Genomic DNA, 23,976 nt, shown 5'->3' with positions numbered 1-23,976 from the left:
GTCAGAGGTGGCCCTTAATCGTCTACGCCCTGTGCTTCTGACCAGGCTGTCTAAAGGCAAGAAAGGTGGATCTTCTTGAGATGACTGGCTTGTTCTCTTGTTGCTTGGGATTCTTCACATTCAGAGGTCCACTGTGAACTTCAGCTCACCATCATTTTCCCCTTACAATGGTATCACTGGAGTCAGGTCCAAGATGGTGATCTGGACCCCTCACTGACATTTCACCCAATACTCCAGATAGCCCTTTCACTAATTTCTTGCATTCCTCCTTCATCATTGCGTCATGGCCCCTTTAAGGAAGCGGCCATAGTTGAGTAGTGGGACCAGCTGCTGGCAGCAAAGAGACTTGCAGGATTTGGCCTACCCTGGGCTACTCAACGCGCACGCTCGGGACCGGGGGCTTGGTGGGAAAGGAAGGAGGGGCTTAGGGTGCGCCTGCGCATCAAGGGCGCGCGCAAGGGGCTGGTTTGGTGATCCCTTTAAGAAACCGCAGGCGGAGGAATTTCTCTGAGAGAAAATAATCCTACTCACGGGGCCCCTTGGAGGCCATTAACCCCCCGAGTCCCGGCCCCCCCCTTTCCCGGGCAGGCCCTACCGCCTACGCTCGCACCCGTGGGATCTCAAGATCTCCGACCCGGCGCGCGGCATCCGCCCCCTCCCCACTCTAAGCGCCAGGCCCGGCCAGGTTCGGGGACGCTGCCGCGAGGCGGCTATTCCTGCAGTGTGGGCGGGGGCCGGGGGCCCGAGAGGTTCCGCCGCCACCGTGCTGGGAGCCGCAGCGGTTCCGAGCGGGGCCCAACATGGCGGAGAGAGAGGTGGAGTCCGGCCCCCGAAAGAGGGTAGGTGAGGTGAGGCAGAACTCGGGCGGCGGGGGGCGGGGCGGGGCGGGGGCCGCGTCCCGGGGCCCGGGAGGGGAATGGGCCAAGCGTAGGCTCGTGGAGGCGTCGCCGAGGCCCGGTTGGGGAAAGGTTCCGGGCAGGACTGAGGCAACCTTGAGTCTGGAGCGCGTTTAGAGTGGTCCTTCGGCAGGTGGGACAAAGATTTGCTGCTGGTTGGGAGGGGAGGGGGAGGGGCTGTTGTTTTTGTGTTTTTAATTTTTCCAGCCCTGTTGGTGGGTTATCTGGGCCGGGAGAGGAAAGGTGTCAGATACTTAAGTGCATCTTTAGTGAACCAGAGTCTGGAAGTTTTAACAGGAGAGAGGTCAGGTGGGGGTGGTGGTGGCGGGAATGAGTCGTGGAGGGGTCTTCTGAGGAATAACCAAGAGGGTGTTTCAGGAGTACCATTGCAAATTCATTTTCCTGCCTTCTTTCCCCTCCCCCCATAACCGTTATCAAGACCAAGGTGGAGGTGGTGCTCTTACCTAAGAAGAAATGGGTTCGTTGGCTTGTCCTGATTTAGGAGAAAGATGTTGGCAACTATAAATGTCATGTTCTAGTCTAGTCCCTTTAGCAACAATTAAGAATATGGAAGAGTGTGACAAGTTTTGTCATAACAAGGATGTATCCAACCAACCTGCAGAGGTGAAGCCAATTCTACATAGGAGTTGCTGAGTGCTTTTTAAAGTTTGTCTTGAAACTTTTCTTATTTAATTCTGAGTGATTTTCTTTTTTTCAGATGGAGAACAATACTGTACTGTCAATTGAGCAGTATTTTTTAGATTTTTCTTTTATCACCCGTCCCCCCCTCCCCCTCGCCTCCCTTCTCCCTTAGCCTGCGTGTTAAGCAGTAAGTTTCCTACCAGGAATCTTCCTTTTTGTAAATGGTGTCAAAATGATCAACTCAGTGTTAAGACAGCTGCCTAGAAAATTACTGCTTAAATCCTAATCTTTCGATTTATCATAAAATTAGCAATCTCAGTGATACTACAGCTAATATTTCGAGTGCTTACCATGTGCCTGGCACTGTGCTTTATAGGAAGAATTAAACCTCAACATTTACTATGGGCTTCCCTGGTGTCTCAGCTGGTAAAGAATCTACCTGCAGTGCGGGAGAGCTGGGTTAGATCCCTGAGTTGGGAAGTTGGGAAGATTACCTGGAGAAGGGAAAGGCTTCCCACTGCAGTATTCTGGCCTGGAGAACTCTGTGGACTCTATAGTCCATGGGGTTGCAAAGAACTGGACACGACTGAGTGACTTTCAGGAGGAAACGTAGGTGTATAGGGGTTAAGTAACTAATATTAGAGAGCTAGTTAGGAGATTTAGCTGGGATTTGAATCCATGTTTGTCCCAACTACAGTGCCCACATAGGGGTTTTTAAAGTCTATGTTTCTCTCCTTAAAAGCTTAAATGATAAATAACCAAAGAAGTGTCAAGTAGTGTTTTTTCCACAATTTATTAGGAAAATATTTTCAACTACTCAGCAAAACTGAAAAAAAAAATGCAGGATGTGTCCATAATGACCAACATTTAGATTCTGTCATTGACATTTTACTATACTTGTGTTATCAAATATTTATCAACATCTATCACTTTATCAGTTCTTATTTGCATTTCACTGTAGTATACTGAGCAATTGAAGTTTATCGTTGATAGTCTTAGGTTTAGAAAACTTTAGATCTCTCATGCAATAGTTAGATCTTCCTCATAGGACAAATTAAATTGTATGATAGTATGCCCAAATAGTTCACTTAGGATTAATATTGGTTATGGAATGCATGCATTTTGAAAGTTTTAAATTGTTGTTTATACTTTGAGCCAGTTTTAAACTGGATCCTCATTATGCTTGAGTGAAGGCATATGGCATGTGGGCCACCTGTTAAAATATAAAGAATAAATTATCTTAGTTGAGAATTCAAGATCATCTCTGAACCCAGTTGCTGCTAATACTGTTGTTATTTTCACCATAGAAGATAGAATGTTCTAGAAAACATCTGTGCACTTTAGTAACAAATTCAACTAGATTTTAAATACTACTTTCTCTTCTAATACACTTAAAAGGTGCTACACTGATATCAGTGTAAACTTAATATTGTTTTTAACAGCATGTAACATACAGAGCACTTGTATAGGTTTTCCATGTTATTTTACCAGTTTCATTGTGGAAGAAGGTTCCAGCCAGTCTCTTTTAGGCTCCATAGTCTATTTTGGTTTTGATATTTGGTTAGAATGTTTAGTAGAGTTGTTTTAAATGGTGCACATGATGCATGTGCTTCCCCCCCGCCCATATTTTTGTCTCCCTGCACTAAACTCTACATGGGTTCCATGTGTACATTCTGAGCAGTTAGTGGGAAGTGTGTACAAAAGTATAGTATCTTTTTAAAGAAGCTGTGGTACATATATAAAATGGAATATTACTCAGTCATAAAAAGGAACACGTTTGAAACAGTCCTAATGAAGGGGATGCATCTAGTGAGTCAGAAAGAGAAAAACAGTTACCATATACTAATGCATGTATATGGAATCTAGTAAGATGGCACTGATGAACCCATTTGCAGAGCAGCAGTGGGGACAATAGACATCGAGTACAGACTTATGGACATGCCTGGGTGGGGGAGGAGGGGGGGTATGGCCAGAGTAACATGGAAACATGTATTACCATATTTAAAATAGATACCAAAGAGAGTTTGCTGTAGACTCAGGGAACTCAAACTGGGGCTGGATAACAACCTAGAGGGGTGGAATGGAGAGGGTGGTGGAATGGGGAGGGTGGTGGGAGAAATGTTCAGGCGGGAAGGGACATGGGTAAACCTATGGCTGATTCCTGTTGATGTTTGGTAGAAACAAATGTAATACTGTAAAGCAATTATCCTTTACTTAAAAATAAATTTAAAAAGTACGATATCTTTTAAAATAATCTGTTTGCCTTGAGGTAGTTTAAACTATATAGGCCTAGATAATAAATTTATTTAATCTGAAATTGCATTCATGTTGTTTTGGTGTTGTGTTTATGATACTTAACTGCCTTTGACTTTTATAATCACAAGTCACAAAAAAATTGTTGAGTACCTGTGCCTGTTGGTGAACTGTGTTTTAGGCATTGTGCTACGGTATATGGTATGTATGATCATTTAGAATTACATATTCTGACTTGTCTGCTAAATTGTGAACTCCATAAGCATAGGGCCATTATATTCTTTTTTGAACCTCTAATACGTATGACCTCCATGTGATAGGGACTCAAAAATTGACTTTTGGTAGTTTACTTGTATTAGAGGCTCTATGGCTTGGGTACCAAGTTATCTGGTTTGTAGTTTTGCGACCTTCTGTTAATCTTTGATATCACCCTTTATATTCCAAATTCTCCTTTGTGAATTTAGATTTAAGGATCTTGTGATTGTTTTGGATTACAGTTAGATGGGAGAGTGTGTTTTAAAACCATTGACTTAACAACCTTAAATTCTTTGTAGGTCTGTCTCATGTCTTATTTTTATGTTTATGGGCACTTAGGACAATAGTAATACCTAAGGTAAGACTGATTTAATTGTATTCAGACTATATCTGAACGCCAGTCTCTCAATTTGTAAACATGGAGAAGCTGAATATGTGGGTGGGTGAGTACCACATCCATCTATCATCTCTGCTGTGCAAAGAACCAAGTTCATATGAAGGCCAGTATTATACACAAACACTCACATACTCTTTAAAGTCAGGATATTTTTCAGATATTATTTATGAGTTTGTTTAAGATTATAAAATTTTTATTTTCTGAACTAAGCTTTAAAATTCATAAGATAGGCTTATAAGTAGTGGGATTATTTTATGCATGGTTATTGTAATAAACTCTTATGAAGCATGAGCTCTGACTAAATCTGGTGACCATATTTTTTTGTGAAATTCCTTTATCTTTTCAAAGGTTACATACAAAATTATAATAAATTTTGTAAATGTATGTATTATTATCTGGTTTAGTAGATTGTATCCATTTTCTTATTTAAACTTTTCTGTATATTAACTTTGAGATATATGTTTGGCATATGTTTAAAAGAAAGAGAAAGCATATGTATATAAGTATTATACTTCCATTTTTGTAAAAACAAACTGATCTTTCTCTCCTCTTTACATATGTGTCTATACTTGTATATGTATGAGCTTGGAGAAAGTTGTGAAGGACGTATGTCAGCTGTTACCATTATCTTCAGCAGATGGGGATGAGAAAGGAAAAGGGAGACTAAGGGAAAATTTTGCAAAATGGAAAATTTCATGGGGTATAAAATTAAAGTGAAAATGTAAACTATGTTCTCATTGTAAATATGTTAAAATTGAACATGCCATGTAGACAAGGAATAGAAAGTAACATGAACAAATGAAAACATTGATTTTACTATGTGATGGGATTATGGAGAAGTTTTGTTTTGTATTTCTGTTATTTTAATATTTTATAATAAAAAAATTGCAAAAGGTTAATCCCTCTTAATTCCTTAATGAACTTTTTATCTTTGGTTTTTCTACTAAATGTGTTGCTTAAGAACATGGTGGTACATATCATTAAAAATATTTGCAGTTCACATGTGCATAGTGTAAGTTATCTACTTACATATCTACTTCAAAATGCCCCTTATACATTGAGTGTATAAAGAGCATTTTGAAGAGACCATTCTAATGATGACAGTGATCCTGAATTGTTTTCACAGTGCGCATCTTGTAACTAGCAGAGAATTCTACAAATAATGATAATATTTATAAACATTTACGTGCCATTCTAAAGGTTTTACATGCAGTGTATTTTTTAATTCTCATTAATTCCATAAATAGTAGTCAACCATTACTGTCCTGTTTTATACAGGAGGAAACTGCAGCACAGAGAGAGCTCAAGGTCATGATATATTAGGCTAAAGTAAGATCAAGTGCCACTTGAAAAATTGTACTGTTTGATAAGTAGTATAGGTTAGAATTCATTATATTAACATACAGTAATTAATAAACATTGTACTTAGTTGCTCATGTCTGACTCTTTGTGGTCCCGTGGACTGGAGCCCAGTAGGCTCTTCCATCCATGACATTTTCCAGGCAAGAATACTGAAGTGAGTTGCCATTTCCTCCTCTGGGGAATCTTCCCAACTCAGGGACTGAACTCATGTCCTCTCCTGCATTGGCAAGTGGAATCTTTACCACTAGTGCCACCTGGGAAGCCTTTAGTAAACATATACATTAGTTATTAATATATGTGATACAAGGTAATATGTGTACATAATAGTATTGGTTCAGAATTCATTGTCTGGAATTTTTGGTTTTTAAAATAATATTGTAGTTAAGACTGCACTTCTACTGCAGGGAGCGTGGGTTTGATCCCTGGTTAGGAAACTAAGATCCTGCATGCCCTGTGGCGTGGCAAACAAAACATTGAAATATATTTAAATCAAACTGATACAAATTATTTCCCAAGAAGCATCACATTAACTTTCTGCCTGTGAAATATATCTTGCGATAACCTTAAAGCATATCTTTGCATCTCACAGGCTTGTTTTTAAGAAATATACACTAAATATTTTAAAGCTATGATTCACTTAAAAGATAAAGCTTATGCTTCCTTTGAAAATGGAATGCTTTTATTATGTGATAAAATATAAGTAGATAAATATACAGTTGCAATTTCTCTGGATATTTAGAAAATATTTTTGAGCTCTGTGTTAGATCAATCACTTTTTTTTTTAAAGATCAACCACTTTTTAAAGAAGACTGACATTTCCTTTAAATATGCTGATTATTTTACTATGAGTTAACTGTATGTAATTATTTTCGCAAAAGAAAGAGAAAGGAATTTTAACATAGTATTAGGTTGTACCATACAGAATTGCTAATATTTGATCATTTTAACTACATAGATGCCTTTTCATGTGGCTCAACTCAGTAGTAGGAGCATGGACTTTACAAAGTCAGGTTATGTACAACCTCTAGTATTTAGCAATAGTATTCCTATGCCCAGTTTTTTATGCTTAGGGAATACTAATAATGTTATTTTAATTTCATTCATTCTGGTCTCACAGAAGCTTGAGCTAGCTGCCTTCCTGTCTTTGATGAAAGACAGTACATAAGCAAACCTTTTGTTGTCCAATATTTAGGCTCCCCACTATTCCTTGAGGCCAAGGATCACGTGTTCATTTTTTTTTTAATATTTCCCAACATATAAATATACACAGTCACATATATACTACATATTCATAGGCAAGATTAAAAAACTGTACTGTATTTCATAATTCCGTATCAATGCCGAATATGAAAAATATATTGGGGCAGTGAATCCCCATGTTCTTAATACCCAGCTTTGACAAGTAAACAGTTATCAGCATTTTGCCATTTTTTATCTCATCTTATTTCTTCCTGCCTTCCTTCTCTCTTTTTTTTTTGATGCAATAACTTCAAAGAAATCTCAGGTATCACATCATTTAATCTATAAATACTTCCATATGCATTTTTAACAGGTAAACGACACAACCACAATGCTAAACAAAATTGATTTCCTTAATCCAGTTTAGATTTCTCTGATTATTAATAAGTGTCTTTTTACAATTGTTCTGTTTAAATTACTGTGCAAATGAGATTTACCTCATTTACTGTGCAAATGAGGCTTATATGTACCTTAAGTTTCTGTTAACTTTAACCATCCACCCTCCCACTTTTTCCCATGCTCTTTATTTGTTAAATATATTCCCTCTTTTGACCAGGAGAGTTTCCCACATTCTGGTTTTGGCTGATTGAATTCTCATGGTGTTTAACCTTTCATATTTCCCACAAAATAGATATAGAGCAGTTGTTCTCTATTTTGGCTGAAACATTAGGATTACTTGGAGAGCTCTTAAATATCTTGATTCTCAAATCAATTAAATCAATTCACAAGGTGGATTCTAGGCATCAGTATTTTTAAAGGCAATTTGATCTCTGGTTTCATTGCCTTTTCTAAATCCAGCTTGTACATTTGGAAGTTCTCGGTTTGTGTACAGCTGAAGTCTAGCTTAAAGTATTTTGAGCATAACTTTGCTACCTTGTGAAATGAGCACAATTGTATGGTAGTTTGAACATTCTTTGACATTGCCTTTCTTTGGGATTGGAATAAAAACTGACCTTTTCCAGGCCTGTGGCCATTGCTGAGTTTGCCAAATTTGCTGACATACTGAGTGCAGTATTTTTTTTTTTTAAACTTTACATAATTGTATTAGTTTTGCCAAATATGAGTGCAGTATTTTAACAGCATCATTTTTAAAGATTTGAAATAGCCCAGTTGGACGTCCATCACCTCCACTAGGTTTGTTTGTAGTAAAGATTCCTAAGGCTCCCTCGACTTCATACTCCAGAATGTCTGGCTCTAGGTGAGTGACCACACCATTGTGGTTATCTGGGCCATTAGGAGCTTTTTTGTATAGTTCTTCTGTGTATTCTTGCCACCTCCTCTTAATCTCTTCTGCTTCTGTTAGGTCCATACTGCTTCTGTCCTTTATTGTGCCCATCTTTGCATGAAATGTTCGCTTGGTATTTCCAATTTTCTTGAAAAGATCTTTAGCCTTTTCCATTCTATAACTTTCCTCTATTTCTTTGCATTGTTCACTTATCTCTCCTTGCTATTCTCTGGGACTCTGCATTCAGTTGGGTTTATCTTTCCCTTTCTCCTTTGCCTTTCACTTCTCTTCTTCTCTCTGCTATTTGTAAGGCCTCCTCAGACAACCATCTTGGCCTTGTTACATTTCTTTTTCTTGGGAATGGTTTTGAATACCACCCCCTGTACAATGTTATGAACCTCTGTCCATAGTTCTTCAGGCACTCTGTCTACCAGATCTAATTCCTTGAATCTATTTGTCACTTCCACTGTATAATCATAAGGAATTTGGTTTTTCCCTGGGTAGCTCACATGGTAAAGGATCTGCCTGCAGTGCAGGATCTGAGTTTGATTCCTGGGTTGGGAAGATCCCCTGGAGGAGGAAATGGCAACCCACTCCAGTATTCTTGCCTGGAAAATCCCATGGACAGAGGAGCCTGATGGGCTACAGTCCATGGGGTCATGAAGAGTTAGACACTACTAAGCGACTAAACACTACCCGAATGGTCTAGTGGTTTTCCCTTATTTCTTCAGCTTAAGCCTGAATTTTGCAAGAAGGAACCTGTGATCTGAGGTCAGCTCTAGATCTTATTTTTGCTGATTGTGTAGAGCACTCCATCTTTGCTTGCAAAGAATATAATTAATCTAATTTTGATATTGACCATCTGTTAATGTCCATGTGTAGAGTCATCTTTTGTCTTCTTGGAAGAGGGTGTTTGCTATGACTAGTGTGTTCTCTTGGCAAAACTCTGTTAGTCTTTGCCTTGCTTCATTTTGTACTCCAAGGCCGAACTTGCCTGTCACTCCAGGTATCTCTTGACTTTCTCCTTTTGCATTCCAGTCCCCTATGATGAAAAGAACATCTTTTTTTGATGTTCTAGAAGGTTTTGTAGATTTTTGTAGAACCTTTCAACCTCAGCTTCTTTGACATTAGTGATTGGAGCCTAGACTTGGATTACTGTGGTGTTGAATGGTTTGCCTTGGAAATGAACAGAGATCATTCTGTTGATTTTGAGATTGCATGCAAGTACTGCATTTTGGGCTCTCTTTTGACTGCGATGGCTACTCCATTTCTTCTAAGGGATTCTTGCCCACAGTAGTAGATAAAATGGTCATCTGAATTAAATTCGCCTATTCTGGTCCAGTTTAGTTGACTGATTTCCTAAAATGTTGGTGTTCCCTTTTGCCATCTCCTACTTGACCACATCCAGCTTACCTTGATTCATGGACCTGAAATTCCAGGTTCCTATGCTGTTTATTTAACTTACATGCAGAGTACATCATGAGAAACGCTGGACTGGAAGAAACACAAGCTGGAATCAGGATTGCCGGGAGAAATATCAATAACCTCAGATATGCAGATGACACCACTCTTATGGCAGAAAGTAAAGAGGAACTCAAAAGCCTCTTGATGAAAGTGAAAGTGGAGAGTGAAAAAGTTGGCTTAAAGCTCAACATTCAGAAAACGAAGATCATGGCATCTGGTCCCATCACTTCATAGGAAATAGATGGAAACAGCGTCAGACTTTATTTTGGGGGGCTCCAAAATCACTACAGATGGTGACTGCAGCCATGAAATTAAAAGACGCTTACTCCTTGGAAGGAAAGTTATGACCAACCTAGATAGCATATTCAAAAGCAGAGACATTACTTTGCCAACAAAGGTCCGTCTAGTCAAGGCTATGGTTTTTCCTGTGGTCATGTATGGATGTGAGAGTTGGACTGTGAAGAAGGCTGAGCGCCGAAGAATTGATGCTTTTGAACTGTGGTGTTGGAGAAGACTCTTGAGAGTCCCTTGGACTGCAAGGAGATCCAGCTAGTCCATTCTGAAGGAGATCAGCCCTGGGATTTCTTTGGAAGGAATGATGCTAAAGCTGAAACTCCAGTACTTTGGCCACCTCATGTGAAGAGTTGACTCATTGGAAAAGACTCTGATGCTGGGAGGGATTGGGGGCAGGAGGAGAAGGGGACGATAGAGAATGAGATGGCTGGATGGCATCACTGACTCGATGGACGTGAGTCTGAGTGGACTCTGGGAGTTGGTGATGGATAGGGAGGCCTGGCGTGCTGCAATTCATGGGGTCGCAAATAGTTGGACACGACTGGGCGACTGATCTGATCTGATCTGATGCAATATTTTATTCACAGCATTGGACTTTCACCACTTTCACAGGCACATCAACACCTGAGTGTTGTTTCTGCTTTGGCCCAACCTCTTCATCTTTCTGGAGCTTTTCTCTGCTCTTTCCTGGTAGCATTTTGGACACTTACCCTGGGGATTTATCTTCCAGTGTCATATCTTTTTGCCTTCTCATATTGTTCATGGGCTTTTCAAGGCATGAATACTGGAGTGGTTTGCCATTATCTTTTCCAGTGGACTATCTTTTGTTAGAACTCTCCACCATGATCCATCTGTCTTGAGTGACCCAAACCTGTGTCTCCTGCATTGCTGGCAATTATTTTCTGAATCACCAGGGAACCCCCTCAAATTCCATATTTTTAGATATTTATTGCAGCAGCATGCCTCTGTGTTCCAAAGGAACTTGGTGGCTTTAAACAACAGAAATTTATTTCTACACAGTTCTGGAGGCTAGAAGTCCAAAATCGAGGTGTCAGCAGGGCCATGCCATGCCTGAAGACTCTAGGAAAGAATCCTTTGTCTCTTCTAACCTCTGGTGGCTCCACATGTTCTTTGATTTTTGTGGCAGCATAATTCTAGTCTTTCCCTCCATCTTCACACAGCCTTCTCTTTCTGTTTGTTCTTTTCTGTCTAAGGATGATTGTCATTGGATTTAGGGCCCACCCTAAACGAAGGTGATTTCGTTTCAAGATCTTTATATTAATTATATCTGCAAAGAAGTTTATTTCAAAAAGGTCACATTCTGAGATTCTAGGTACACAGATCTTTTGGGGGCCACAGTTTAACCTACAGCAGGATCTTTTACTTCCTGAGTCCTTTTTAAAGATGATTATTTTATATTTAAACAATTACTTGAAAAATTTCTTATGTCTTCAGTTAAGTTCAGTCACTCAGTCGTGTCTGACTCTTTGTGACCCCATGGACTGCAGCATTTCAGGCTTCCCTGTCCCATCACCAACTCCATGAGCTTGCTCAAACTCATGTCCATTGAGTTGGTGATGCCATCCAGCCATCTCATGCTCCATTGTTCCCTTTGCCTCCTGCCTTCTATCTTTCCCAGCATCAGGGTCTTTTCCAGTGAGTCAGTTGTTCACATCAGGTGGGTAAAAGGAGCTTCAGCTTCAGCATCATTCCTTCCAATGAATATTTAGGACTGATTTTCTTTAGGATTGACTGGTTTGATCTCCTTGCTATCCAAGGGACTCTGAAGAGTCTTCTCCAACACCACAGTTCAAAAGCATCAATTCTTAGGTGCTCAGCTTTCTTTATGGTCCAACTCTCAAATCCATACATGACTACTGGAAAACCATTGCTTTGACTAGACGGACCTTTGTTGGCAAAGTAATGTCTCTGCTTTTTCACATGCTGTCTAGGTTTATCATAGCTTTTCTTCCAAGGAGCAAACATCTTTAAATTTCATGGCTATAGTCACCATCTGCAGTGATTTTGGAGCCCTCAAAAATAAAATCTCTCACTGTTTTCATTGTTTCTGCATCTATTTGCCATGAAGTGATGGGACCGGATGCCATGATCTTAGTTTTCTGAATGTTGAGTTTTAAGCCAATTTTTTCACTCTCCTCTTTCACTTTCATCAAGAGGCTCCTCAGTTCCTCTTTGCTTTCTGCCATCTGCATATCTGAGGTTATTGATATTTCTCCTGGGAATCTGGATTCCAGTTTGTGCTTCATCCATCTGGGCATTTCTCATGGTGTACTCTGCCTATAAGTTAAACAAGCAGGGTGACAGTTTCCCAATTTGGAACCAGACTATTGTTCCATGTCTGGTTCTGTTGCTTCTTGAAATATATATAATGTCCAGTTTATGACTTTAATCATTTAAAATGTATAAGTCCGTGGCATTTGATACATTAACAGTGTTGTGCAACTGTTACCACTATTTCATCCCAAACAGAAACTCTGTATATTCATTAAGGTATAAGTCTCCATTGCCCTTTTCTCCAGCCTTTGGTGTGTTTGCTGCTTATTTTAGGTATTTCATATAAGTGAAATCTTAAGTATTTGACTTTTGGTGTCTGGCTTATTTCACATAGCATAATGTTGTAGGATATGTCAAAACTTCGTTTTTTAAAATGGCTGAATTATGTATATAGCACATTTTGTTTTATCTGTTCCTCTGTTGATACTTTGGTTGTTTCTGCCTTTTGGCTGTTGTGAAAAATGCTGGTGTAAACGTTGCCATACAAGTATTTGAGTTCCTTCCTTCATTTTTTGGTTGGGTACCTAGAAATGAATTTGCTGGGTCACATGGAAATTTTATGTCTGTCGTTTTATGCCTGCCAAACTTTTCAACAGAGGCTGCACTGATTTCCATTCTCACTAGCAGTTCATGACTGTTCTGTTTTCTCTACATCCTCACCAATACTTGTTCTTTTCTTTTGGTAATAGCGGTCCTGGTGGGTGTGAAGTGTATCTCTTTGTGGTTTTTACTCCCAGTTTTATTGAGATCTAATTGACATACCAGATTGTAGAAGTTTAAGGTATACAGTATAAGGATTTGACTCACATACATCATGAAATGATTATCATAGTAAGTTTAGTGAACATCCATCATCTCATACAAATACAGACTTAGAAAAAAAGTTTTTTCTTGTAATGAGAATTCTTAGGACTTACTAACAACTTCCATATGTAATATACAGCAGTGTTAATTTTATTTATCATGATGTATATTCATTGTGGTTTTGATGTTTTTTCCAAGTATAATTTACAGTATTCAGTTGTACAGTAGGATGATTAAATTATACAAACATATATATATATATGTATACATTCTTTTTCATATTCTTTTCTAATACAGGTTATTAGAAGATGTTGAATATAGTTCCCTGTGCCGTTCAGCAGGTACTTGTTGTTTATCCATTTTTATATACAGTACTGTGTTAATCCCAGATTCCTAATTTATTCCTCATTGTGTGTGTGGTGTTGTTGTTGTTTTGGCTGCCCTGCATGGCATGTGGGATTTTCGTTCCCCAGCCAGGGACTGGGATTGAACCTGGCCCTCAGCAGTGAAAGCATCGAGTGTTGAACACTGGACCCCTAGGGAAGTCCCTGTTTTGATTACTGTAGTTTGTAAGAAGTTTGAAATTGGAAGGTACAGGTCCTCCAACTTTGCTTTTTTTTCTAGATTGTTTTGTCTTTACTTGGGGTTTTTTTAAAATTCGTAAGTTTAGGATTTTTGTTGATTTCTGCAGTAGTGCCATTGGAATTTTTATAGGCATTGGATTCAATCTGTGAATCTCCTGAGTAGTATGTTTCATCCCAGCACTATTAAATGTTGTGAATCAGTGAACATGGGATGTCTTCCAGTTTATTTAGGTCTTCTTTAATTTCTTTCAGCAGTGTTTTGTACACGTCCCTCAATGTGTAAGTTTTATACCTCCTTTGCTACAATATCAGTCAGAGTAATAGACCACATTGATAGAGTGAAGGGAAAAAGCATGATAATCTTTGTTGATGTAGGGGAAATAAAGCATTTGAAAAGATCCAACATCCTTTTATAAAAACACTCAAGAAACTAGGAATAGAAGGAAACTTTCTCAATATGATAAAGTCTATATATGAAAAATCGTAGCTAACATCATTTTTGATGATGAAAGACTGAAAAAATTTCCCCTCAGAGTAGGAATAAGACAGAGATGCCCTTTTTTGGCATTTCTGTTCAATGTGGTATATGAAGTTTTAGCCAAAGCATTTAGGCAAGAAAGAAATAAAAGATCCTAATTGCAAAGAAAGAAGTAAAACTATATTTACAGAGGATATGACCTTGTATGTAGAAGCCTGTAAAAATCCTCCTCCTCCCCCAAAAATCAAGCCCTCTGAGAAATTAAAGTTCAGGATACAAAAAATAAATAACTTAGTTTTATTTCTATATACTAGCAATGAACAACCCCAAAAGGAAATAAAAAAATGATTTTGTTTATATTATAATCAAAAAGAATAAAATACTTGTATATATCCTTTTGACTTAATTCCAGCAGTCCTCGAGTCTCCCCTTTTGGCCAAAAAGATGTTCCTAGGCTCATTGGCTCATCTTGTATATTACCACTTCAGCCTTGGAATTAACTCCAAGTGGGAAATGGTAGTTTATAGACCATAGACTGAACTCAGGCAAGTGTTTTGACTTTGGAGTTTTTTTGAGATGGTATCAGCTGAATATTTCGCATTTACTCCTCAGTCACACCTATGCTTTTCCTTCTGTTTCACCACTTAAATTCTCTTTAAAATCACTGAAATGACCTGATAATCACCAAGTCTAACGGATGCTTTTTCAGAACTTTCCTTTTTTGATCTTTGTTAAACATCTGACCCTATTACCCATTCTTTCCTTGAAACTTCTCCCTTAGGTATAAGATGGCATTCTCGTGGTTCTTCTCTTGAATTGATTCTTTTCAGTCACCTCTGACTTTGCTTGCCCCGTAGGTCTTGTTCCCCCAGCTGCATTTTTGTTGGGTAATTCCTTCTACAGTGATTTTAGCCATTACCCATTAAATACATTATGTGATTTCCTTCCTTTGCTTCTCTGTTGTCTCTAAAATTCAAAATCAGTGTTTCCAAATGTGAGCTTTGACTCACATTTTGATGTCTTGTGAGTATTGCTAACTCAGTATACCTAAAATGGAATTCTCTATATCCTTGACAGGTACTTAATCTTCCAAATAGTGCCCTATTCCTTCTGAACCTGTTTTTCTTCCTGTATTATCACCCAACTTAGAGACTTCTGAGTCATCTTGCTTATTCCTTTTCCCTTATCAATCCAGTTTAAATTGGTAAATCTTGTTGAGATTATCTGAAATTATTTTTAAAACTTCAGTGCTACTGCCAACACCCTAGTTCTAGTACTTAAAATGCTTTGTCTTTTTACTTTCTATGCCTTTACAATTCTTATTTTCCCTTTCTGTAATCTACTGTTTCCTATTCCCCATTCATTTTATACACTGGAGACTGAAGTATCTTCAGAAATGAAAATCTGTTCATCTATAAGGTAACATGTTGACCCCCTCACTATTCTATTCTAATTCCCTTAGATACTCTTTGAATTCTCTCCCTGTGGCAAGAGGCAGGTTGCTTCACAGCTCTTACTCTCATCCTGGAAATTTTCTTTTCCTTCGTGGGAGAGTTTCTTTCTGGTTGTCTTTGCTGCTATTATGTTACCTTGGTGGGGGTTCTGCTTGGGCTCTGCAACCCAAATATGGAGACAAAATCTTAGCTTAATTCCACCCAATACAGCTGAGACCAGGCTATGATTTTTTACACAGGACTATTAAAAAAGTTTGCTTTTAACTTTTAATAGAGAATGAGATGGCTGGATGGCATCACTGAGGCAATTAACATTTACTTGGGCTAACTTCGGGAGGTGGTGAAGGACAGGGAGGCCTGGTGTGCTGTAGGTCATGGGGTCTCACCGAGTTGGACACAACTGGGTGACTGAACAACAACAGTTAAAAGTTTAGCATAGTAGGAGGGAATTTGAAAACAAATATAGCTGGCTTTTACATAGGCTGATCTAGGAGAAATGGGTAACATTTACCTACTAAGCCTTCAGCTTATTGTCTAGTGAATAGAGGATGTCTTCTCTTTGCAACCTGGAAGCAGTTTGAGATCTGAGGGAAAGAACTTATTTCCAGGATGAGAGTAAGAGCTGTGAAGCAACCTGCCTCTTGCCACAGGGAGAGAATTCAAAGAGTATCTAAGGGAAGTAGAATAGTGAGGGGGTCAACATGTTACCTTATAGATGAACTTATTCCTCTCTCCTTTCTTCTGAGGATCTAGCATCCTGACCTGTAATTTCTTGTTTTTTGGCTGACTAACATTGGGACTAGTTCACTTCAGGAGATTCAGTCTCCTTTCTGCAGAGATGTAGTGTTATGTTAGTCTTTGGCTACAATAGAGCAAACAGACCAACATTTGTGTAAGACAGATTGGCTTATTCAACATATATATAAGATGTGTCACACAGCCATGGAGTTTCAGAGTTGGACACGACTGAGCCACTGAACTGAACACATGGTTCTAGGTGCTGGAGAAATAGTAATGAACAAGAAAGACAAGGTTCATGCTGGTGGTGGGGGTGCAAGACAGAAAATAAGAAATAGATAAAATAATTTCAGGTAGTGAAGAAAATAAGAGAGCATAAGATAATATGGTAGTGAGTAATTGGGGTGGAAACAAACAATATTAGATATTTCTCTAAGAAGCCAGCTTGTGGTTTTTAAATAAGATCTCTTAAAAAGGTTCCTTTAGTTCCTGTGTATAGGGTGATCTTCAGGGAGCATGATGGGAAAGAGGATGAATTAGGAGGTTCTCGGTGTAATTTTTGTGTAAAGGTAACCATTGTTTGAGGAAGGTAGAGATGGTGAGAATTGGTTGTAATACATTTTGGAGATGGAGTCAGTACAACTTGTGGATTGATTGAATAGGGAAATAAGACTGCAGACCTCTGGGTTTTCACCTGGATGAGCTAGATACTTCGTGGCACCATAAACTGAGATGGGAAAATGGAAAAGAATACACATAGTAATGAGGATAAGGGAAGTGAAGTGAAGTGAAGTGAAAGTCGCTCAATTGTATGACTCTTTGCGACCCCATGGACTGTATAGCCTGTCATGCTCCTCTGTCTGTGGAATTCTCCAGGCCAGAATACTGGAGTGGGTAGCCGTTTCCTTCTGCAGGGATCTTCCCAACCCAGGGATCGAACCCAGGTCTCCCACATTGCAGGTGGATTCTTTGCTGTCTGAACCAGCAGGGAAGCCCTGGAGGTTTTACCAAGATAGGAAGAAACTGTTATTTCCTTACATTAGATTACTGGTCTAAATTGCTTGTGATAAGAAGATAACAGCTTCACTGTAAAGTATACATCAGAGTCTCAACTTTGATATTGTTGAGGTTTTGAACCAGGTAATGTGTATGGGGTAGAGCGAGTTGCCCTGTGTATTTTGGATGTTTAGCAGTATACCTGTTCTTTACCAACTGCATGCCAGTAGCACTGACTCCCCATTGTGAGAACTGAAAATACCTCCAGGCATGGCCAGATGTCTCCTGAGGGGCATGATTGCCCCTCGTTGAGTACCACAGCTCTAGATATAGCCTAAAGACCTATCAAATGGTTCCAACTACTTCTCATTCCGTCCTCTTATATAAGTTCTGTCAATACAGCTATGTTGATTGACATGCTACTTTTCTTGCTTTTGTGCCTTTTAAAAAAATCGTGTTTTATTCAGCCATAATTGTTTCCTGATTTTTTAACCTAAATTTTTACCCCGAGCACTGCTTCTGTTATTAAAAATATGCTTGTAAACATAACTTTAATGGCTTTAAAATGATAATATTTTAAAGTTGTAATACTTTATAACTTTAAAATATTTTAAATTGTAATAATCTGTGGTATAGATAGACCATAATGTGGGAATATCCTCCAATTCTTAGGTTGTTTAAAATCTTTTCCTGTTAAAAGTGAGGCTAAACTGGTTGGATGAAGCACAAGCTGGAATCAAGATTGCTGGGAGAAATATCAACAACCTCAGATACGCAGATGACACCACCCTCATGGCAGAAAGCAAAGAACTAAAGAGCCTCTTGACGAAAGTACAAGAGGAGAGTGAAAAAGTTGGCTTAAAACTCAACATTCAGAAAACTAAGATCATGGCCTCTGGTCCCATCACTTCATGACAAATAGATGGGGAAACAGTGGAAACAGTGAGAGACTACTTTTGGGGGCTCCAAAATCACTGCAGATAGTGACTGCAGCCATGAAATTAAAAGACGCTTGCTCCTTGGAAGAAAAGCTATTACCAACCTAGACAGCTTATTAAAAACCAGAGACATTATTTTGCCAGCAAAGGTCCCTCTAGTCAAGGCTATGGTTTTTCCATTAGTCATGTATGGATGTGAGAATTGGACTATAAAGAAAGCTGAGCGCTGAAGAATTGATGCTTTTGAACTGTGGTATTGGAGAAGATTCTTGAGAGTCCCTTGGACTATGAGGAGATCCAACCAGTTCATCCTAAAAGCAATCAGTGCTGAATATTCATTGGAAGGAGTGATGCTCAAGCTGAAACTCCAATACTTTGGCCACCTGATGCAAAGAACTGACTCATTGGAAAAGACCCTGATGCTGAGAAAGATTGAATGCAGGTGGAGAAGGGGACGACAGAGGATGAGATGGTTGGATGGCATCACTGACGCAATGGACATGAGTTTGAGTAAGCTCCGGGAGTTGGTGATGGACAGGAAGGCCTGGCATGCTGCAGTCCATGGTGTCACAAAGAGTCAGACATGACTGAGCGACTGAACTGAAACTGGCTAAACTGGTTGGGGGATGTTGGGACCAGTGAGTGATAGCCAAGGGTTTGAGGTTTCCTCCTGGGATAAGAAAAATATTCTAAAATCGATTGTGGTCATGGTTATGTAACTCTGAGTATACTAACACTCATTGGGTTGTGTACTTTAGATGTGTGATGTGAATTATGTGGCATCTCATTGAAGTTGTTATAGAAAAAGGTTTAAAGCAAACAGCTTTCTGTGTAACTTTTTACAAGTTTTTTTTTTTTAACTTTTATTTTTGGTTGTGATGGGTCTTTGTTGTTGGTCACAGGTTTTCTCTAGTTGCAGCAGGTGGGGTCTGCTCTTCATTGTGGTGCACTGCTTTCTCATTGAGGTGGCTTCTCTTTTTTTGGAGAATAGGCTCTCAGCACATGGGCTTCAGTAGTTGGGGCACAGAGGCTTAGTTGCTCTGTGGCATGTGGAATCTTTCTAGACCAGAGATCGAGCCTGTGTTCCCTGCATCGGCAGGCAGGCTCTTATCCACTGTACCACCAGGGAAGTCTGATTGTGTGTAACTTCTGTCTGTAACTCTAGAAGTGAAACTACTGATTTAAGGCATGTGAAAAATATATTTACGGTTTATTGAGGTATTCTATATGGAGTAACATTTATGCCTTTTACTGTACAGTACATTCTGTAACTTATTGAACTACCAACAGAGTCAGGATCCAGAACAGTTCCATCAACCCCCAATCCCTCATGTCCCTTACAGCCAGCCTTTCCCCTACCTCTGGCCTGATCCGTTTTCTCTTCCGCAATTCTGCATTTTCAGAAAACCATATAAATAACATCATACAGTGTGCAGCCTTATGAATTTTGTTTTTTTTCACTTAGCATAATGCATTTGAAATTTATCCATATTGTTGCATGTGTCAGCAGTTCCTTTTTATTGGTGACTAACATTCCTTTTTGTGGATGTACCAAAATCTATCAACTTACCAGTTGAAAAACAATTGTATTGTTTCTAGTTTTTGGTGATTATGAGTAAAGTCATAATAAATATTTGCCTGTAAGTGTTTTTTATTTGGCTGCCCTGGTCTTTGTTGTGGTGTGCTGACTTCTCTAGTCGTGCGTGCAGGCTTCTCTGAGTGTAGTGTGGGCTTCTTGTGTTGTGGAGCTCAGGCTCTAGAGTGTGTGGAGTTAATTGCACCATGGCATGTGAGATCTTAGTTCTTCAACCATGTCCCCTGAATTGGAAGATGGATTCTTAACCACTGGACCACCAGGAAGGTCCCTGCCTATAGATTTTTTTCTTTTCCTAAGCACTATATTATTGCAGGGATATACTATAACACTTTGCTCTTTCAAAAAAAGTTTAAAGCAAAGTATACAAATGGGGAAAAACCCTTCATTTTCAAGAAGGAATTAATGAGGAAAAAGCTTATTACATTGGGTGTAATTTCTTTATACTTGTTCATAATGAACAATGAATTTGAGGCAGTTTATGAAAAGATGTATAGGGAGAAAAGATTAAAAGAAATAAGAACCATAATAGGAAAATATAGATAATTCTAATGTGATTGATGAGAGAATACGGTTAGGTACGTATGTGCCATTATTAACTGGAGCAAACATTACTGAATCTGCTAAAAAAAACCAGTATCTTCTAGCACTTATTCTAAAAGTAATTTCAGACGTGAATCTTCAGTAGGAGACTCTGAGTAAAGGAACAATAACATCTCCTTTTCAACAGGAAACATCAGTCTGAACTTCTTGCTTATAGGTTTTTGTATACACATACATTTTCATTTCCTTTGGGTAAATAATTAGGTGTGGGATTGCTGGGTCATATATGTTTTCTTATGTTGCATTTTAAGAGCTATTTTTGTATTTTGGATATAAATCTTTTACTTGATATGTGTTTTGGAAATATTTTTTCCTAGTCTGTGGCTCGACTTCATATTCTTAAGTATTTTTCAAAGAGTAGAAATTGAGATTGAAGTGGGTGAATACACACACAGACACAAATTTAATTTTGTGGGAATAAGCACGTAGATCATGTCAAAGGACCCAATAGAAAACATCATGATGTATTTCTTTTTTTTTGTTTCAAAAAAAGCAACTTGTTATTGAATTATAGTTGATTTACAGTGGTGTGTTAGTTTCAGGTGTGTGGCAGATTGACTCAGTCATACATGTATTTATCTATTTTTTTCATATTTCTTTTCCATTCTAGTTAATTACAAGATACTGAACATAGTTTCATGTGTCATACAATAAGTCTTTGTTGTTTATTTAGTATAGAGAAGTGTGTCTCTGTTAATCCTACATTCCTAATTTATCATTCCTCCCTTTTCCTCTTTGGTAACCATAAACTTGTTTTCTATGTCTGTGAGTCTGTTTCTGCTTTGTAAATAAGTTCATCTGTATCATTTTTTCAGATTCCACATGTAAGTTTCTAGATCATTCATATTGCTGTAAATGACATTATTTCATTCTGTTTTATGGCTGAGTAATACTCCTTTATATATTTTCATATATATACACACACACACACAGGCACGCATGCACACATACCACATCTGGTTTCTGCATTCATCTGTCAGTGGACATTTAGGTTAATTCCCTGTGTTTATGTCAAAGAGTGTTCTGCCTGTGTCTTCCTCTAGAAGTTTATAGTATCCCGTCTTATATGTAGGTCTTGAATCCATTTTGAGTTTATTTTGTGTATAGTGTATATCTGATTTCACTCTTTTACGTGTAGCTGTCCAGTTTTCCCAGCATTACTTGTTGAAGAGGCTGTCTTTTCTCCACAGTACATCCTTGCCTCCTCTGTCATAGATTTGTCAGACATAAGCATATGAGTATATTTCTGGGCCTTCTGTCCTCTTCCATTGATCTAGTGTCTGGTTTGGTAATTTGAGTTTGATTACTGTAGCTTTGTAATATAGCCTGAAGTTAGGGAGTCTGATTCCTTCAGCTTTATTCTTCGTTCTCAAGATTGTTATGGCTATTCAGGATCTTTTGTGTTTCCATACAAAATTTAAAATTATTTGTTCTAGTTCTGTGAAAAATGCCATGGTAGTTTGATAGGGATTGCATTGAATCTGTAGATTGCCTTGGGTAGTATGGTTATTTTTAACAGTATTGATTTTTCCCATCCAAGAACACAATATATCTTTCCATTTGTGTTGACTTCAATGTCTCTCATCAGTGTCTTACAGTTTTTGGAGTACAAGCTTTTTGCCTCCTGAGGTAGATTTATTCCTAGGTATTTTATTGTTTTTGGTGCAGTGGTAAGCAGGATTGTTTCTTTAATTTCTGTTTTTGATAATTTGTTGTTAGTGTGTAGAAATGTAAAAGGCTTCTGTATGTTAATTTTGTATTTGGTAACTTTACCAAATTCACTGATGAGTTCTAGTAGTTTTCTGGTGGCATCTCTAGGATTTTCTGTCTATACTATCATGTTATCTGCAGACATTGACAGTTGTAGTTCTTCCTTCCCATTCGGATTCCTTTGTTTTTCTTTTCTGAGGCTGTGGCTAGGACTTTCCAAACTGTTGAATAACAGTGGTGAAAGTGTCCTTCCTTGTCTTGTTTCTGGTCTTGGAAGGAATGCTTTGAACTTTCCATTGTTGAGTGTGATGTTAGCCATGGGTTTGTCATATGTGACCTTTATTATGTTGAGATATGTTCCCTCTGTGCCTGCTTTCTAGAGAGTTATTTTCAATGGATATTGAGTTCTGTCAGAAGCATTTTCTGCATCTATTGAGATGATTCTGTGGTTTTTATTCTTTAGTTTGTTAATATGATGTATCATATTGATCTTTGGATATTGAAAAATCCTTGCTTTCCTGGGATAAATCACACTTTATCATGATGTATGATCCTTTTAATGTATTGTTGGGTTTGGTTTGCTAGTATTTTGTTGAGGATTTTTGTATCTGTTGTTCATCAGTGATAAGTTCAGTTCAGTTGCTCAGTTCTCTCTGACTCTTTGCGACCTCATGGACCGAAGGATGCCAGGTTTCCCTGGCCATCACCAACTCCCAGAGCTTGCTCAAACTCATGTCCATTGAGTCGGTAATGCTATCCAACCATCTCATCCTCTGTTGTCCCCTTCTCCTGCCTTCAGTCTTTCCCAGCATCAGGATGTTTTCTAATGAGTCAGTTCTTCGCATCAGGTGGCCAAAGTATTGGAGTTTCAGGCAGCATCATTCCTTCCAATGAATATCAGGGCTGATTTTATTTTAGGATTGACTGGTTTGATCTCCTTGCAGTCCAAAGGACTCTGAAGAGTCTTCTCCAACACCATAGTTCAAAAGCATCAATTCTTTGGTGCTCAGCTTTCTTTAGAGTCCACTCTCACATCCATACATGACTATTGGAAAAAACATGACTTTGACTATATGGACCTTTGTTGGCAAAGTAATGTCTCTGCTTTTTAATATGCTGTCTATGTTGGTCATAGCTTTTCCTCCAAGGAGCAAGTGTCTTTTAATTTCATGGCTGCGGGCACCATCTACAGTGATTCCGGAGCCCAAAGAAATAAAGTCTGTCACTGTTTCCATTGTTTCTCCATCTGTTGCCATGAAGTAATGGGACTGGATGCTGTGAGCTTCGTGTTTTGAATATCGAGTTTTAAGCCAGCTTTTTCCCTCTCCTCTTTGACTTTCATCAGGAGGCCCTTTAGTTCTTCTTCGCTTTCTGCCATGAGGGTGGTGTCATCTGCATATCTGAGGTTATTGATATTTCTCCCAGCAATCTTGATTTGAGCTTGTGCTTCATCTAGCCTGGCATTTCTCATGATGTACTCTGTATATAAATTAAATAAGCAGGGTAACAGCATACAGCGTTGACGTACTCCTTTCCCAATTTGGACCAGTCTGTTGTTCCATGTCTGGTTTTAACTGTTGCTTCTTGACCTGCGTGCAGATTTCTCAGGAGGCAGGTAAGGTGGTCTGGTATTCCCATCTCTTGAAGAGCTTTCACAGTTTGTTGTGATCCACACAGTCAAAGGCTTTGGCATAGTCAATAAAGCAGAAGTAGATGTTTTTATGGAATTCTCTTGCTTTTTCTGTGATCCAGTGG

General features: G+C 38.7%; 1 protein-coding gene across 7 annotated transcripts in view; it reads left to right on the top strand.

The window, feature by feature from the left end:
- Positions 1 to 395: 395 nt before the first annotated feature.
- Positions 396 to 23,976, top strand: part of ZMYM4 (zinc finger MYM-type containing 4) — a 164,866-nt gene continuing 141,285 nt past the window's right edge. Inside the window, exons 1-2 of one of the 7 annotated variants that reach the window (XM_061412551.1) lie at positions 400 to 839; positions 13,424 to 13,467. In XM_061412551.1, the coding sequence (XP_061268535.1) occupies positions 13,435 to 13,467 (33 nt within the window). In that variant the 5' untranslated portion in view covers positions 400 to 839; positions 13,424 to 13,434. Of the gene's footprint in view, positions 849 to 897; positions 1,030 to 13,423; positions 13,468 to 23,976 lie in introns of those variants that run through there. The other 6 variants (XM_061412549.1, XM_061412550.1, XM_061412548.1 and 3 more) reach the window with 6 other exon arrangements.

The sequence above is a fragment of the Bos javanicus genome, chromosome 3, assembly GCF_032452875.1.
Source record: "Bos javanicus breed banteng chromosome 3, ARS-OSU_banteng_1.0, whole genome shotgun sequence".
NCBI classification, from domain to species: domain Eukaryota; kingdom Metazoa; phylum Chordata; class Mammalia; order Artiodactyla; family Bovidae; genus Bos; species Bos javanicus.
The sequence above is the reverse complement of the archived record's forward strand: the minus strand, read 5'-3'. Positions and strand labels throughout refer to the sequence as shown.